General features: G+C 46.4%; 1 protein-coding gene across 1 annotated transcript in view; it reads right to left on the bottom strand.

Moving 5' to 3' along the window:
* Window positions 1–14,466, bottom strand: part of TBC1D9 (TBC1 domain family member 9) — a 108,335-nt gene that overhangs the window by 58,571 nt on the left and 35,298 nt on the right. The window contains exon 2 of the mRNA XM_084756184.1: window positions 4,211–4,321. Within this exon, the coding sequence (XP_084612310.1) occupies window positions 4,211–4,321 (111 nt within the window). The remainder of the gene's footprint in view (window positions 1–4,210; window positions 4,322–14,466) is intronic.

The raw sequence follows: 14,466 nt of genomic DNA on the forward strand, positions 1-14,466 counted from the left end.
GCACACACATGAAAATTCACATACATGCACACATACAAGAATAGTCTCTTTGAACTACACAGGGTGAAACAATGATTTTACAAATGCCTGTTAATGCCCATATTGTCTCTCTCATGTGGAAGGAAAATTAATAACCTGATTTTTTTTGTCTACTGTACCAAATAACAGGAACAGAACCATTAGCAATGTTTAATTACTCTCTGGGTCTTACAGCTACAGACTAAAAGAATGTTTAATCATGAAGCCAGCGTGGTGCTGCTTACATGGTGCTAGAACAGAGCACAGGGATGTGAAGATGAGGCTGGAGCTCCACAAAGCCAGTTATAATTGGGAATGTGACACTGTACCTTCTTTCCCTCTTAAAACATGATGGGTGACGGAGTGATGTCTGACGGACCTGTCAGTTCTGAAACCAAATGCCTGAAAAAAACCCTGATGAGATTCTGGGTTGGCAAAGAAAAGTTAGACTGAATCAATGGGCAACCAACCTAAAGCTCTGTCCAGGGCTGTGTGATAGGTGAGGTGGTCCATCAAACAGTACAGTTAACACTGCTCCACGTCATGTGGTCACCACTTTAGCAGTAAGCTATAGTTATACAGACCCAGAACATTCTACTTGTTTCATTTTCTGTCTCAAATGCAAGGCAAGTCATATACCCAGGATTTACAGCTCAGAGCCCTGCTGATCTGCAGAGAGTGGTCCATGTCAAGGCTCAGCATCTTGTTGGTCTACAGAGAGTGGTCCATGTCAAGGCATGGATGGCAGACATGGATGGTTGATGGATCTCTTAACTCAACTCACTCTCATAAGTAACTTAAGTGCCACATAGGACAGGGCTTTGTGATCTTTTGGCTTAACAAGGAAGTGACTCTGTTTTAGGGCTTTATTTCTATGAAGAGACACCATGTCCACAACAACTCTTATAAAGGAAAACATTTAGCTGGGGCTGGCTTACTTGGGTTTAGTCCGTTGTCATCTTGGTAACAAACATGGCAGCATGCAAGCAGACATGGTGCTAGAGAAGGAGCCAAGAGTTCCACAGGCAGCAAAGGAGACTGTGTGTCGCACTGGCCATAGCTTGAGCATAGGAGACTCCAAAGCCCTCCCTCACAGTGACACACTTCTTCCAACAAGGCCACAGCTCCTAATTGTGCCACTCTCTCTGGACCAAGCATTCAAACACATGAGACTATGGGAGCCATTCCTATTCAAAACACCACAGAACCCAATTTTCTCTTGAAGTTTCTCTTACAGTAATTCATGAAATACATGTACATTTAAAAGCCTTTGACATATTTCCCTACCAAATACCAACTCTGCAGTTTAACATTAAAATTACAAAGCAGAAAGGTCAGCATATTGGAGAAATGTTTGTGAAGTAGGAGCTTCTGTTTTTTTTAAAACTAGTAGCTCAGATTTCAAACACAAGTTGGAACACATTGAAGAATCACTTAAGAAAGAGTAATCAGTGGGTGTAATGGCTGCCACTTCCTTGGAGTCTTTTGTAAGGAATCTGGGCTACCTCTATGGGTAATCAATATACATAAAAGATGAAACCATCCTGTGTTTATTACAATGAGTTTGTGCACTTGTGATAGGCACTACTTACTAGAAAAGTGAGGGTGCATCTTTTGGGGGGTGTAAATTATGCCATGGGCAATTTCAGCCTGCTGTTCCTCAGCCTCGGCTCAGCAAATAATTATGGAGCAACTCAGCTTTGTAGATCGAGGTTCCTCCCATGAGTTCATGGAAGAGCTGCTTTGTGGAACGGCCGTGGTCCAGGGTCCAGAAGCCAACTGAGAGCCCTGATGTCAGGCAGTGAGCAGGAAAGGGCAAGAAAATCTGAGGCACAAGGCAGCTCTCATAGCGCTGAAACCTGCCCTGGGGGACCAGATGCCCTGAAGCCTGCAAAGGGATCCAAGTCCTTGAGAACTTCTGCCTCTATGGGGTCCCTAAAGCACCTGGGAGGCAAGAAATGAACTGGCGGGGGTGTGGGGTGGTAAATGAGGAGGCAGCCAGGGTGTCACATCCTCAAAGTCAAGAGCTCTAATGGCTCCCCATGATCTTTAATGTCTTGTGTGTGTGTGTGTGTGTGTGTGTGTGTGTGTGTGTGTGTGTGTGTGTACATATGAGCATACTCATGAATATGCAAATGCATGTACAGGTACATGTGCATGCCTGTGAGGCCAGGGGACAACATCAGGGATTGTTCCTCGGGTCCTGTCCAGCAGGGTCTCTCTCACTGGTCTTGTGCAGCCAAGGAGTGAACCCCAGGGACCGGCCTGCCTCTTCGTCCCTATTACTAGCATTACAAGTGTGTACGTCACTGCGGTTCTCTTATGTGGATTCTAGGAAAATCCATTTCTGGGGCTTTTACTAAGCATTTTATCTATTAGTCATCTCCTCAGCCCTGTCTTGTTTTTTTTTTAATTTTTATTTTATTAATTTATTCATATTACATCTCAACTGTTATCCCCTCCCTTGTATCCTCCCATTCCTCCCTCCCTCCCATTCTCCCCTTACTCCCCTCCCCTATAACTATGACTGAGGGGGACTTCCTCCCCCTGTATATGCTCATAGGGTATCAAGTCTCTTCTTGGTAGCCTGCTATCCTTCCTCTGAGTGCCCCCAGGCCTCCCCATCCAGGGGACGTGGTAACCTACAAGAAGAACATTATGATAGGCAGATTTGGGCCCAGAGGTCCTGCTCAAACTATGGCACCAGCCAAGGACAATACAGGCCATAAACTTCAAACCCCTACCCAGATCTATCCAATGGACAGGACATTCTCCACAGCTGAGTGGAGAGTGGGGTCTGACTTTCACATGTACTCTGGTGCCTCATATTTGACCTGTCTTGGTTTTAAATTCTACTCTCTAGGCTCCAGTGGCAGTTTTAACTTTATTCTAGACTGCTTCCCAACTTTCCCCATCAACCACCAACGCAGCCTACAAGACACTTCCCTGAGCTTCCTACTGGAATACTGGTAAGGATGAAGTCTAGGTCCAGTCCCCAGGAGTGCAATAGATAAAGAAATAGCACAACAAAGGAGCAATCCCACAATGCACCACTAAACTATATCCTTCAAGAATGGCAAGGGCATCACAAGCAAGATAGCCTAGGAAACTTCTACAGCCACGACACACCTAAGAGGCAATGGCACAGTATGGTTTACTGGTGTCATCTCAGGACAAAAAGAAAAAAAAAGCAGTGGGAAGATCTACAGAATTCTTAACAAACGGTGGCCTTTTCTTTTATATTATATTAGTCTGTTTTATATTACTACTGACTGTAGTGGGATATTAATAACAAATGGGAGCGATGGGTAGGAGCTGTACGCAGTGGAAGGTGTTTGAACTACCTGTCTGATTTTCCTACAAATGCAAAAATATCCTAAATAGAGCCTATTGGACCGGAGAGATGGCTCAGTAGTTAAGAGCACTGGTTGTTCTTATAGAAGTCCTGAGTTCAGTTCCTAGCAACCACATGGTGGCTCACAACCATCTATAATGTGATCTGGTGCCCTCTTCCGGTGTGCAAGTGTACATGCAGATAGAGCACTCATCTATATATGTAAATAAATCTTAAAAAAAAAAAAACCTGAGCCTATTAATGTAAAATATTAAAAGGGGGCAAAATAAAAGAATACAAACAAAACAGTGAACTGACACTCTTGCTGTTTTTAGTGGCCACAAGTAAACAGTGACTGTAAATGCCTTAGCCACTCTGACAGATTCAACACTAGCAGGGCTGCTTGCTCCTGTTTTAAGCACAGGGCACCACAGAGACTATCAAGAGAGAAACAATCTCACTTATACAAGCCAATGTGATGATACACCAAGAGTCACTGAGTAAGCACATCTAAGGACCCCCCAGCTTCCTCTTCTCTCCCCGCTCCCTTGCAGCATTCACGAGCAGTTCTAGCCATGCGATGTGCCACTCGTGGCTGGGCTGGACCTTTCACTCCTCCCTGGTCAGCTGACTGTGTGCTCCCTCATGCCAGATGGAGGCTGCAGACTTCAGAGCCAGAAACTTTACCGTGGCAGGCCCCCAACAATTTGGTGCTAAGTGACCAACGTTCATTGCCCTAAACTGTCAAGAGATCGCACTCAGCAAGCACATTCCTTGCAAAGCCGCAGCTACTTGGAAGTTTTGTTTTTGTTTTTTGTTTTTCTGCAAACATGTGCATCACAGATTACTGGGACTTACCGCAGGCGATGGTCCAGTAGACTAGAGAGTCTGGAGTCTGGTAAAGGATCCGGTACGGTGCGACACGGGCACTGGAGTCCAATACTACGTCAAGGGTACCCACCAGAAGGCCTGAAGAAAGAGAAATGGGAAACAAATAAGTCAGGATTTCCACAGCATAAGCCCAGATCATCAGTGTGAGCATGGCCCTCCAGCTGGATCTCCTGATGGCCGTCTCCCACGGCAGGGCACCTGGACAGAGCTTTCATCTTACAGGACGCTGGCTCTACAGTACTTGTTTTAGTGATCTCCAAGAGGAACAGGAGCAGGGAAATGGAAGGTTCCAGAAGCGCATGCAGCTAGCATCCTAGCACAGTCCCCGGCAGAGCGTGCTTCTCATGGATGCCTGTTAATAGGAAAAGCCCTCAGGACTCACACGCTGAGGTCTTTGCTCTAGCTGTCTTTATGCCTGATCCATGCTATGTGTCCCTCAGGGCTCTGAAAGACTTCTCTGCCTGAGCAACTGGACAAAGCCATGGGTGTCAGGCATGAGTGTCTACCTTGGTGTGTCAGGATATATTTTAACCTGGAGGACTTTTCTTTTGTATTGAGAACTTTATTTTATATATATTTTTCCAAGACAGGGTTTCTCTATGTTATCTTGGTTTGTACACCAGGCTGGCCTCGAACTCACAGTGGTCCACCTGTTTCTGCCTCCCGAGTGCTGGGATTAAAGGCGTGCGCCACCACGCCTAGCTTGTATTGAGAACTTTAACACAGCTCAGCTCAAACTACTAACTTCCTACGGTGTGCAAGACAAGCCCTGAGGGTCTAAGGGTCTGCCAGGCACCTTCAATGGAGGAAAGTCATGCCGACATTAAGGGTGTTAAAGAGTGAGCTGGTGTGAGGCAGAGTCTCACATGTAGTGGCCCTTGGCCATCTGTGACATCCTCGCTATAGCCACAGGTCATGGGAGCCTGCTCAGAACTCATTAAGGCTGAGGACCAGGTCACATATTCCTGGTAGGACAAAGCTAACTTTTGGGTGTGGCTATCCTCATGGAGAGACTGGCACAGAGCCAACCCCAACCTCAGGGAAACCTGCTAACATGGACCAAGTCCAGAGGAGTGTGACCACACAATAAGGGGTCTTAGTCATCTGCTGGCACAAAGAGAAATGTCTGCAAGGCACACGCTCTCTTAAGAAGCAGCTGGGAGGTGTCCCATAAGGAGACACTGTCCTGGTGACCTGGTTCAAGACCAGTCAGTGCTGGGCGGACACATACTCTTTTTGGTCTGTCAGCACATCTCAGAATTCTAAGCCAAGTTGTCAGGTGTGGGGATGACAAAGTGAGAGCCTGCTGTGAGCGCATATGCCTTTCAACCACTTTTCATCCAATGCCCCCTTTATCTACTCCAGACCAGCATCACACACCACAGGTTTCCTACCCTAGTCTACAACAAACAAACAACAACAACAAACAACCCAAGAATGGGCAGATGGGGACCCACACCCACAAAGTCTACAAGGTTTCATAAATTACGCTTTACGTTTAGAATACATTCGAAACATGCCTGCTATCGTGTGGACAAGTGTCCTCCACGGATCCACTGGAGGCCAGCGATATACGCAGCAAGTCTCTTTCCTGAGAATGAGTAACTAAGTCGAGAACAGAGGTTGTATGCCTTGGTTGGGTGTCACCCAAAGTCTGTGTCAAAAGCTTGGTCCTCAGGGTAGCACTCTCGGAAGATGCTGGAGCCTTTAGATGATGGGTCCTAAGAGATGTCTAGGCTACCAGGGCCTTTAAAGGACTGTGAGGGCCCTTGTCCCTCACTTCCTTACCTCTCCCTGACTGTGAGGTAAACATTTTCTCTATGATGTGCTCTTACAGTTGTCAGTCTGTTCATCTGCCAAAAAAGAAATGGTCTGGTCTGGTCGACCTTTTGTTTTATAAGTTAAATGACCTCTGGCATTTCATTATAGTGACTGAAGTTGACGCAAGCGATTCCCACCATTTACATGTCTCGAATTAGCCCAAAGTTACCTAGGATCCAACATACAGTAGAGCTTGTCCTCAGAAGGGGCAATTAAAACTCAGAAGAGTAGCCGGGCGTAGTGGCGCACGCCTTTAATTCCAGCACTCGGGAGGCAGAGGCAGGCGGATCTCTGTGAGTTCAAGGCCAGCATGGTCTACAGAGTGAGTCCAGGACAGCCAAGGTTACGTAGAGAAACCCTGTCTCAAGAAGAGAAAACAAACAAACAAACAAACAAAAAGACTCAGAAGAGTAAAGTAATCTTACAGTATGACACTTTGGTGACACGGTTTCTCTGTGGAGCTCTGGCTGTCCTGGACTCGCTTTGTAGAGCAGGCTGGCCTCGAACTCACAGAGATCCAGCTGCCTCTGTCGCCCCAAGTGCTGGGATTACAGGCATGTGTCACTGTGCCCAGTGGGGCATGGCACTTTTTATTTAACTTTAATTTGTCTATTGTGTGTGGAAAAAGGGTATTCAGATGAGGCGTCCAGATGCAGCTCCAGCTGGCCTCAAACTCAAACTGAAAAGCGAGACTGGCCTTGCACCAGAGGTGGCCATCTTGCCTCTGCTTCTCCTGTTGTGCAGCTTCCGGTGTCTACTTGACTGAGTTTTCAGTGAAGCTCCCAGGAAGCTCTGTAGAGGTAGAACTTGTGTGTTCTGCAGAAAATACCACCACGAGGCTCTCTTGATACGACACTTTCCAACAGTGTCTTGTGCTGTGGTTCTGAGCACACCAAGCAGCACCTTGGCGCACACAGCACCCCACAGACCATCTCTGCTTGGCTCTGGCAGCCCGAGGGCTAGAGAGAGCTATGGAGTAGTCAACTCGTGCAGAAAAGCTCAGTGCCAGGTCCCACTGGTCTCATTTCCTCAGTCGTAAAATGACCGCCGCAGCACATGGCTTCCTGAACTAGAATTATTCATCAAGGCGGCCGAGTGAGTGAGGGAGACCACAGGGAAGGCCTACGCCTGTCCTTGGTCACCATCCAAGGGCAAAGCACCCATTTAGACTCCCTGCAAACCACACTCGTCATCAGCTGATCTGAATATATAGGGGGAGGGGAGAGGGAGGGAAGAATATAAAAAAATACAACTTTTTTAAAAATGGAAATTAGTTTTCTCTGAACTAGATGAAATATGTTAAAAACTCTTTAAAAATAAAAAATAAAATTTATGAGCCAGGTGGTGGTGGTGCGCGCCTTTAATCCCAGCACTGGGAGGCAGAGGCAGGTGGATCTCTGTCAGTTCGAGGCCAGCCTGTACTACAGAGAGAGTTCCAGAACAGCGAGAGCTGTTATACAGAGAAACCCTGTCTTGAAAAACCAATAAAACAAAATTTATGGATCCTTCAAAGTTTGGGTAAGGTTTCTACACAATGCCATTGACAAATGCATTTTTGCTTGCTGTACTGTGACTCGAATTTTCTGGAGACAGCTAGTTATTTTTACTATCCACAGGTGGCCAAGTACAGCAACAGGAGGGGCGAAAAGCAAAGCTGGCTGAGAAAAGCGGTTCTCTCCCCGCGCTAGCCGGAAATCCCGCACGGGGTCAGGAGAGCTGTTGATGAGGAGTCCAGCTGTGCCACTAATAACTGTATGCTGGAGTCCAAACAGGAGGTGGTGCCCAGCCTCCTGCAACTCTCTCGTGTCTGTTTTCAGACCCACAGACTTCAGGTTGAGATCAGAGAGCTGGAGGCAGGGGACCAGCCACTGAGTCTAAGGAGCGTCGTTATAGACAGATGCCCTCCCATGGGCAAGCCAAGTCCATGGAACATTATAGACAGATGCCCTCCCATGGGCAAGCCAAGTCCATGGAGAGCAGTGCTTGCTGGCAGCCCTGGGCCTGGAGGCTTTCACTCCCTACCCCCAGGACTCAGTTTCTCCATCCTTATCGGGTCACTAAAGCTTTGTGCTCTGTAGCACAAAAGAAAGGCGTCTAGAAAAGCCAAACTCATATCTTGATCACCCCAAAGGCACCAATTAAAATCCATTCCCAGTATCACAAGTTTAATTACAGCACAAGGTGTCAATCAGAGATACAGAAAATGCCTGAAGTAGAACACAGAGTGAGGGCTGACTAGATTTATCAGCTCATCGACTTCAAGTCGGCCTTCACACCAGCACCGCCACCTTCCACTAAGAATTAGATAAAAACTAACAAATACTTAACATATAAAAATACACCAATATAGCCGGGCAGTGTATTCTTACTGCAGGATCCATGTTGCAATATTTTATATAAGCAGTATAATACTGGAATATCTCACTAAGTTAGAAATTTTAAATCAGGTTTTTTTTTGTTTTGTTTTGTTTTTGTTTTGTTTTGCTTTTGCTTTAAGAAATTAAAAGCAGGGGCTGGAGAGATGGCTCAGAGGTCAAGGGCACTGACTGCTCCTCCTGAGGTCCTGAGTTCAATTCCCAGCAACCACATGGTGGCTCACAACCATCTGTAATGTGATCTGATGCTCTCTTCTGGCTAGAGCACTGCATACATAATAATAAATAAAAATAAAAAAATAAATTCAAAGCAAGCTGGGTGTTGGTGGTGCACTCCTTTAATCCCAGCATTTGGGAGGCAGAGGCAGGTGGATTGCTGTGAGTTCAAGGCCAGACTGGCCTACAAAGTGAATCCAGTACAGCCAAGGCTAACACAGAGAGACCCTGTGTCAAAAAACCAAAAAAGAAAAAGAAAGAAAGAAAAAAAGAAAGAAAGAAAGAAAGAAAGGAAAATATCTGTGCACCTAGCCTTGCACATCTCCATCCTCCTCACAGGCAGTTCCCTGGCAGATGGGCCCAATTGATTCTGCAGGGCCCACAGGTTCAAGCACTTTGATTGGAAGCCAGGAAATCCCGAGCATGTGTTTGATAGAAAAATAAGGTAGGTAATTTCTTTAAAGTCTAAGTAAATTATACTAATGTTGTCTAAGCTTGATTGATGCAGGTCAAGGCTCCTATATCCACCTCCTGTTCCTTTAAAATATTAGAAGATGGATACTCTGGTTTAGGGGGAAAAAAAAAGCCAAAAGAGACGGGAAGTTGGGGAGGAAAGGAAGAGAGGGATAGAAGAAAAGGAAAGAGAGAGGGGGTAGGAGAAGTAGGAAGAGGAGGAGGAAGAGGAGGAGAGGAAAGAGGAGGGGAGGAAGAAGAGGAGGAAGAAGAGAAGAAGAGGCAGAGGCAGCAGCAATTGGACTTTTCTTAGAAATCCTCTTACTCAGACTCGGGAGTGGCTGTCAAACCCTGCACCGTCATCATCTCCCACACAAAGCACTGTTTGAACAGCTGCTCTGGTCTGCTATTTCTGCTGTTAAACAATCTTTAATCGCCTGAGATAACAAAACCAAATTATGGCCCTCAAAATAACTACTGTCTGCGTCTTCCTTCTCCTTGGGCTCAGAAGCATCTTACTGAACAGAAGACTCAGAAAACACCGGGAAGTGATGCTCTTAACCTTTCTTTCCCTTGGCTGAGGTCACTGGAGGGTGTGTGTCCCCTTCCACCTCTGGAGCACTGGCTGGGACTTGTGCGTGGTGGCTGGACTATGGTCCTCCCACAGTGTGTGTGTGGGGTGCAGGGATGTGTCAGGAGAGTGTGCGTGTCACAGGAAGGTGCTGGTGACATCCATCACTCTATGGATGATCTCAGGCAGCTTTACACAAGGCTGGGGAGGATCTGAGGCTCCCTCAGCCCCCTCCCCCTCCGCTCTTTCTTCTGAGACGAGGTTGTGACAGTGAGAAGGGACGGGAGTGGGCTCAGCCTTGGCTCATGTCCTGGCCACGTATTTCCTTCATGTCTGTGTGCCTACTTCTGAACCCAGAAAGAAAAATAGCTCCTACCCTAGAGAGAGGCTGAAGGTGTGACAAACTATTGTTTAATAAAATATTATGAGCCATAAAAAGATTAAGAACTTGGAAACCACATGGAGCACTCTGGTCCTTTCAATATTCTTTCTCATCTGCTGTGGTTTGTATCTTCAAAGGAAGACAGTGTAACACACACAGTAAGGTGCTTTTGGGGTCCTACATGCCTAGTTCCTTCTTTCTCCAGACCCTATATAACTTTCATTGGACAGTGTGTGTGTGTGTGTGTGTGTGTGTGTGTGTGTGTGTGTGTACATGTGTTAACACTGATGTGTTTTGTAACGTATATTTAAGATTAAAAAAAAAAAAAGAGTAGATAACCTATGGCCGGGAATGTAGTTCAGTTGATAAGTGTGCCTCCATAACTGCATAAGCAAGGATGGTGGCACACATCTGTAATCTCAGGCACTGGGAGGGGGAGACAAGAGGATGGAAAATTCAAGGTCATCCTTGATTACATAGTGGGTTCGAGGCCAATGCACTGCCAGCCACAAGGAAGGTAGATACTGCTCAACTTACTTATACAATAATTTGTAAAGCTTCCAATAAATTTGATTAATTTACCTTAGCTGTGCAATATTTCCCTACATAACTATGCCGTGGCATTCATTTTCCTAGTAAAGGGCGTTTGGATTTATCCCCCACTCCCTTCCTCTTTTAAAGAAATAATAGCCATGCAACTAGACTCTGGATAATAAAGCCTTGAGCACATGAGCACATTTCTTTGGGATGGATTTGCTGGGTGCCAGAGTGAGTGCATCCCCAACCCTTATTAGATACTACAGAACTACTCTTAAAGGTGACACAATGATTTTAGTCTATCCAAGAACCTGATGGTGTGTTTCTCCAAGACACCCCCAACAAGATTGATTGATTGATTTAGGTTTTTGGCTTTGGGGATTTTTTTTTCTCCCTGAAACAGGGTTTCCCTGTAGCCTTGGCTGTTCTAGATTCATTTTGTAGACGAAGCTGACCTCAAATTCATAGAGATCTGATTGCCTCTGCCTCCCTGAGTGCTGGGATCACAGGCGTGCACCACCACACCTGGTGCAGATTTATTTTTTAGCCAATCCAAAAGGTAATTAATGGTAGGTACCAAATTGTATCTACACTGTGTTTATTTCTATTTGCATTTCTCTGATCACTCAGCAGCCACATACATTGGCCTGTTCCTTCAGGGTGTGTGACCTGCTGTTCCTCCCTGTGTTAACATATGTCGAAGGGCATCAAGGTGGGGCATTCTGGACCTCTTCACTTGTCGGGGCCTTGACTGCCACACGCAGTCAGTTTCTGTTTGTGTCAACAAGTGTTCGTTGGTCATTCTAAAGCTGGAGAGGCAGCATGCTCAGGCTTACTTCACGAATCTTCCATACAAACCCAACATTTTGGATTAGTGGATGCAGCCCCAAGCACCAAGTTCACGTGTCCATCTTATCTGAGGCAATGGAAGGTTTCAGGAGGCCAGCAGCTTGCACCTTATTCTGGCTGCCCCTCCCTACATGGAAATGATCCCTCCCAGGACATCTTAGCACTTATACAAGCAACATGGCACAGGTACAGAAAGTCAGTAAAGAAATGTGTGGAGAGCCCACTCCTGACAGATGTCCCACGTGGTCAATTGTACATTCCTTTCAGCAAGGGTCCTGTGTTTTCTGATTTGCTTTTATGTCTTTAAGCCAGTCCACAGTGTGGCGTGTGAGCTGAAATGTCCTTTCTTTGATTTATTTTCTCCTTCCTGGTATCTCTCTCTCTCTCTCTCTCTCTCTCTCTCTCTCTCTCTCTCTCTCTTATTTTTCTTCCAAGACAGGGGTCTCTCTATGTAGTCTTGGCTGTCCTGGACTCACTTTGTAGACCAGGCTGGCCTCGAACTCACAGTGATCCACTTGCCTCTGCCTCCCAAGTGCTGGGATTAAAGGCGTGCGCCACTATGCCTGGCTCTTCTTGGTATATTTCTACACCTTCCACTATCTACAAGGTATACCCAGCTCATGGATACTAGTGTTTTCCAGTAGTCTTCCCTGGTGTGACCCATCCCCAAGTGTCCTGGCAACTAACTGATCCCTTTTCTGGGCCCTGCCAACCCACTTTTCACTTTGTACTACTACAGGATTTAGCACATTATTTGTCAATTCGACAAATGCCCAAATCACATTCGGACCATGATGCCGGCTGGTAGCTTGGTGTCCAAAACAAAAGAAGAGCCATGAAGCTTTCTGACAGACGTTAACAGAAGCCAAGAGTTGCTTCCAAACCGGCCCATCTTCACGGTAGTTCTCAGCAGAAGGCACTTGAACAAGTCTGCCTTAAATAATTAAACATGAAAGACTGCACAGCCAAAGGAGACCGGGGCCATAGGAAGGCCTGAAACTCCATTTCAAAGAGAGGGTATCCAAACGCATCGGAAGAAATCAATTTCCCTAATTTCAGCATTAGGTTTTGTTGTTTGCTTTTTGTTTTTCTTTTACTGGATCAAAAGCAGAGTGTTTTAGGGAAAAGAAAATCTTCCTGGCCTAACTCTGCAGCTTAGTCTGGTGGTGAACAGCTGGTGCGAAAAGTAAAGGAACAAGAAAAAGCCTCGAGACTTTAACTAGCCACCTGACCTGCTTGCGCTCCACACACAGACACTGTCTGCACAGCTTCCTGGCCACCAGTGAGATCAGGGCAAAGGTGGGGTGTTCAGCTGCCAGGAACACTGTTTGCCAGATGAGCCCCTAACTATGCATGCAACTGGGCTCCCGGAACCATGAACAACATGCTGGCTCCGTTGGTCAAGGTGGCCAGGGACATTGTTGTGCACCATGGAAAGGGATCACAGGCTGTGGCTGTCCGCGTTCAGCCACAGATTCAGATGGAGGCCTGCGACAGAAAGCAAGTCCCCAGCTGGTTGAACTCTTTGGGAAGGATTGGGAGGTGTGGCCTTGTTGGAGAAAGCATGCCATTGTGGGTGGCCTGGGAGGTTTCAAAAGCCCACACCATTCCCATCTGGCTCTCTGCACTTTGTGGTTGTGTCTCAAGCTGTGAGAGCCACTGTCCTAGCGCCATGTTCCCTGCCTGCCGCCACATTTCTTGCTACGAGGGTCACAGACACCCTCTGAAACCGTAAGCTCCCAATTACCTCTCTTCTATAAGTTGTCTCAGTCGTGGAGTACATGTTGCCACAGCAATAAAAAAGTAACTAAGACACTCTCCAATCTACTGTAGACTTTTACAAAATGCAACAGTAAAAAGTGCATCACAGAAAAAGGCAACCGTGTTTTATTGTCAAATTCAACAGATAAATTGCTCTAATTTTCCATATGCTTAATCTCAGGTTTCTATTCATAACTGGGAGTAAAACATTAAGAAACAGCCCAAAGGCCTGTCTTTTTAAGTTACACCAACCTAGCCAAGTGTGGTGGTGCGCTCCTCCAGTCCTGCCTGCAGAAGGCTGGCGGGGGAGGAGCCTCAGTGTGAGGTAAAGCCTTGGCCACACAGTCAGATACTATCTCAAAATAATGACAATAAACTAAACAAGAAGCAGGGGGGAAAAAAAAGGAAAGGAAGGTTCTAGATCAGCAGTTCTCAGCCTTCCTAATGCTGCAGCACTTTTATATAGTTCCTCATGCTGTGCTGACCCCCAACCATAAAAGTGTTTTGTTGCTACTTCATAACTGTAATTTTGTTAATGTTATGATTTATAATGTAACTATCTGATATGCAGGATATTCGATATGTGACCCCCTGTGAGAGAGTCATTTGACTCCCTCCCCACCCCTCTTCCCCCCCCACACCTGCTAGGGGGTCGGGACCCATGGGTTGAGAACCACTGCTCTAACAGGATCATTTTTTTTCCCGGGAGTCTGTTTGTTAGAATCATACGTTCAGATTTTAGAAATAGCCTTCAGTTCTATAACTCAGCTTTCGGTGTGAGAAAATACACTGCTCCCAAAATGCAAAGGAAAAGAAAAAAAACCAATGTCATTTCTCAGTGGAAGGCCAGGGTACGTGGATGGAGGAGAAAGGGAGTTCTCTTTCCTGGGCACTGAGTTCGCGGGCACGGTTTTCTGTTCAGAAACCTGATCTAATGTATCAGGTGATCCCTGGAGACCCTTACCTCATCTTGCACAGAGGGAAGCGGGCTTAAAGAGGCAGGTGGAGCACGGATGTGTGGTTTTGAAAGAACGCAGCAGCAAGTGAACACCCAGTAGAGAGCTGGCTGAAGCTTTCCTGCTTCCTCCCTTAAAAGGGAAAGCACAGGCTGGCTTCTATCTAAACAAACAGAGCAGGAGGCATTTTATCCGCGGAGCCTTTAGAGACAGCCAATTATGCTGTGCTGCTCCGGGCTCCCAGGAACCACCTTGAAGGCCAAGTCTTCCCAGAGCTGTCCCAGGCGGCCCAGAGGGACATG

Source organism: Acomys minous, assembly GCF_964271855.1.
Source record: "Acomys minous genome assembly, chromosome: 14".
NCBI classification, from domain to species: Eukaryota; Metazoa; Chordata; class Mammalia; order Rodentia; family Muridae; genus Acomys; species Acomys minous.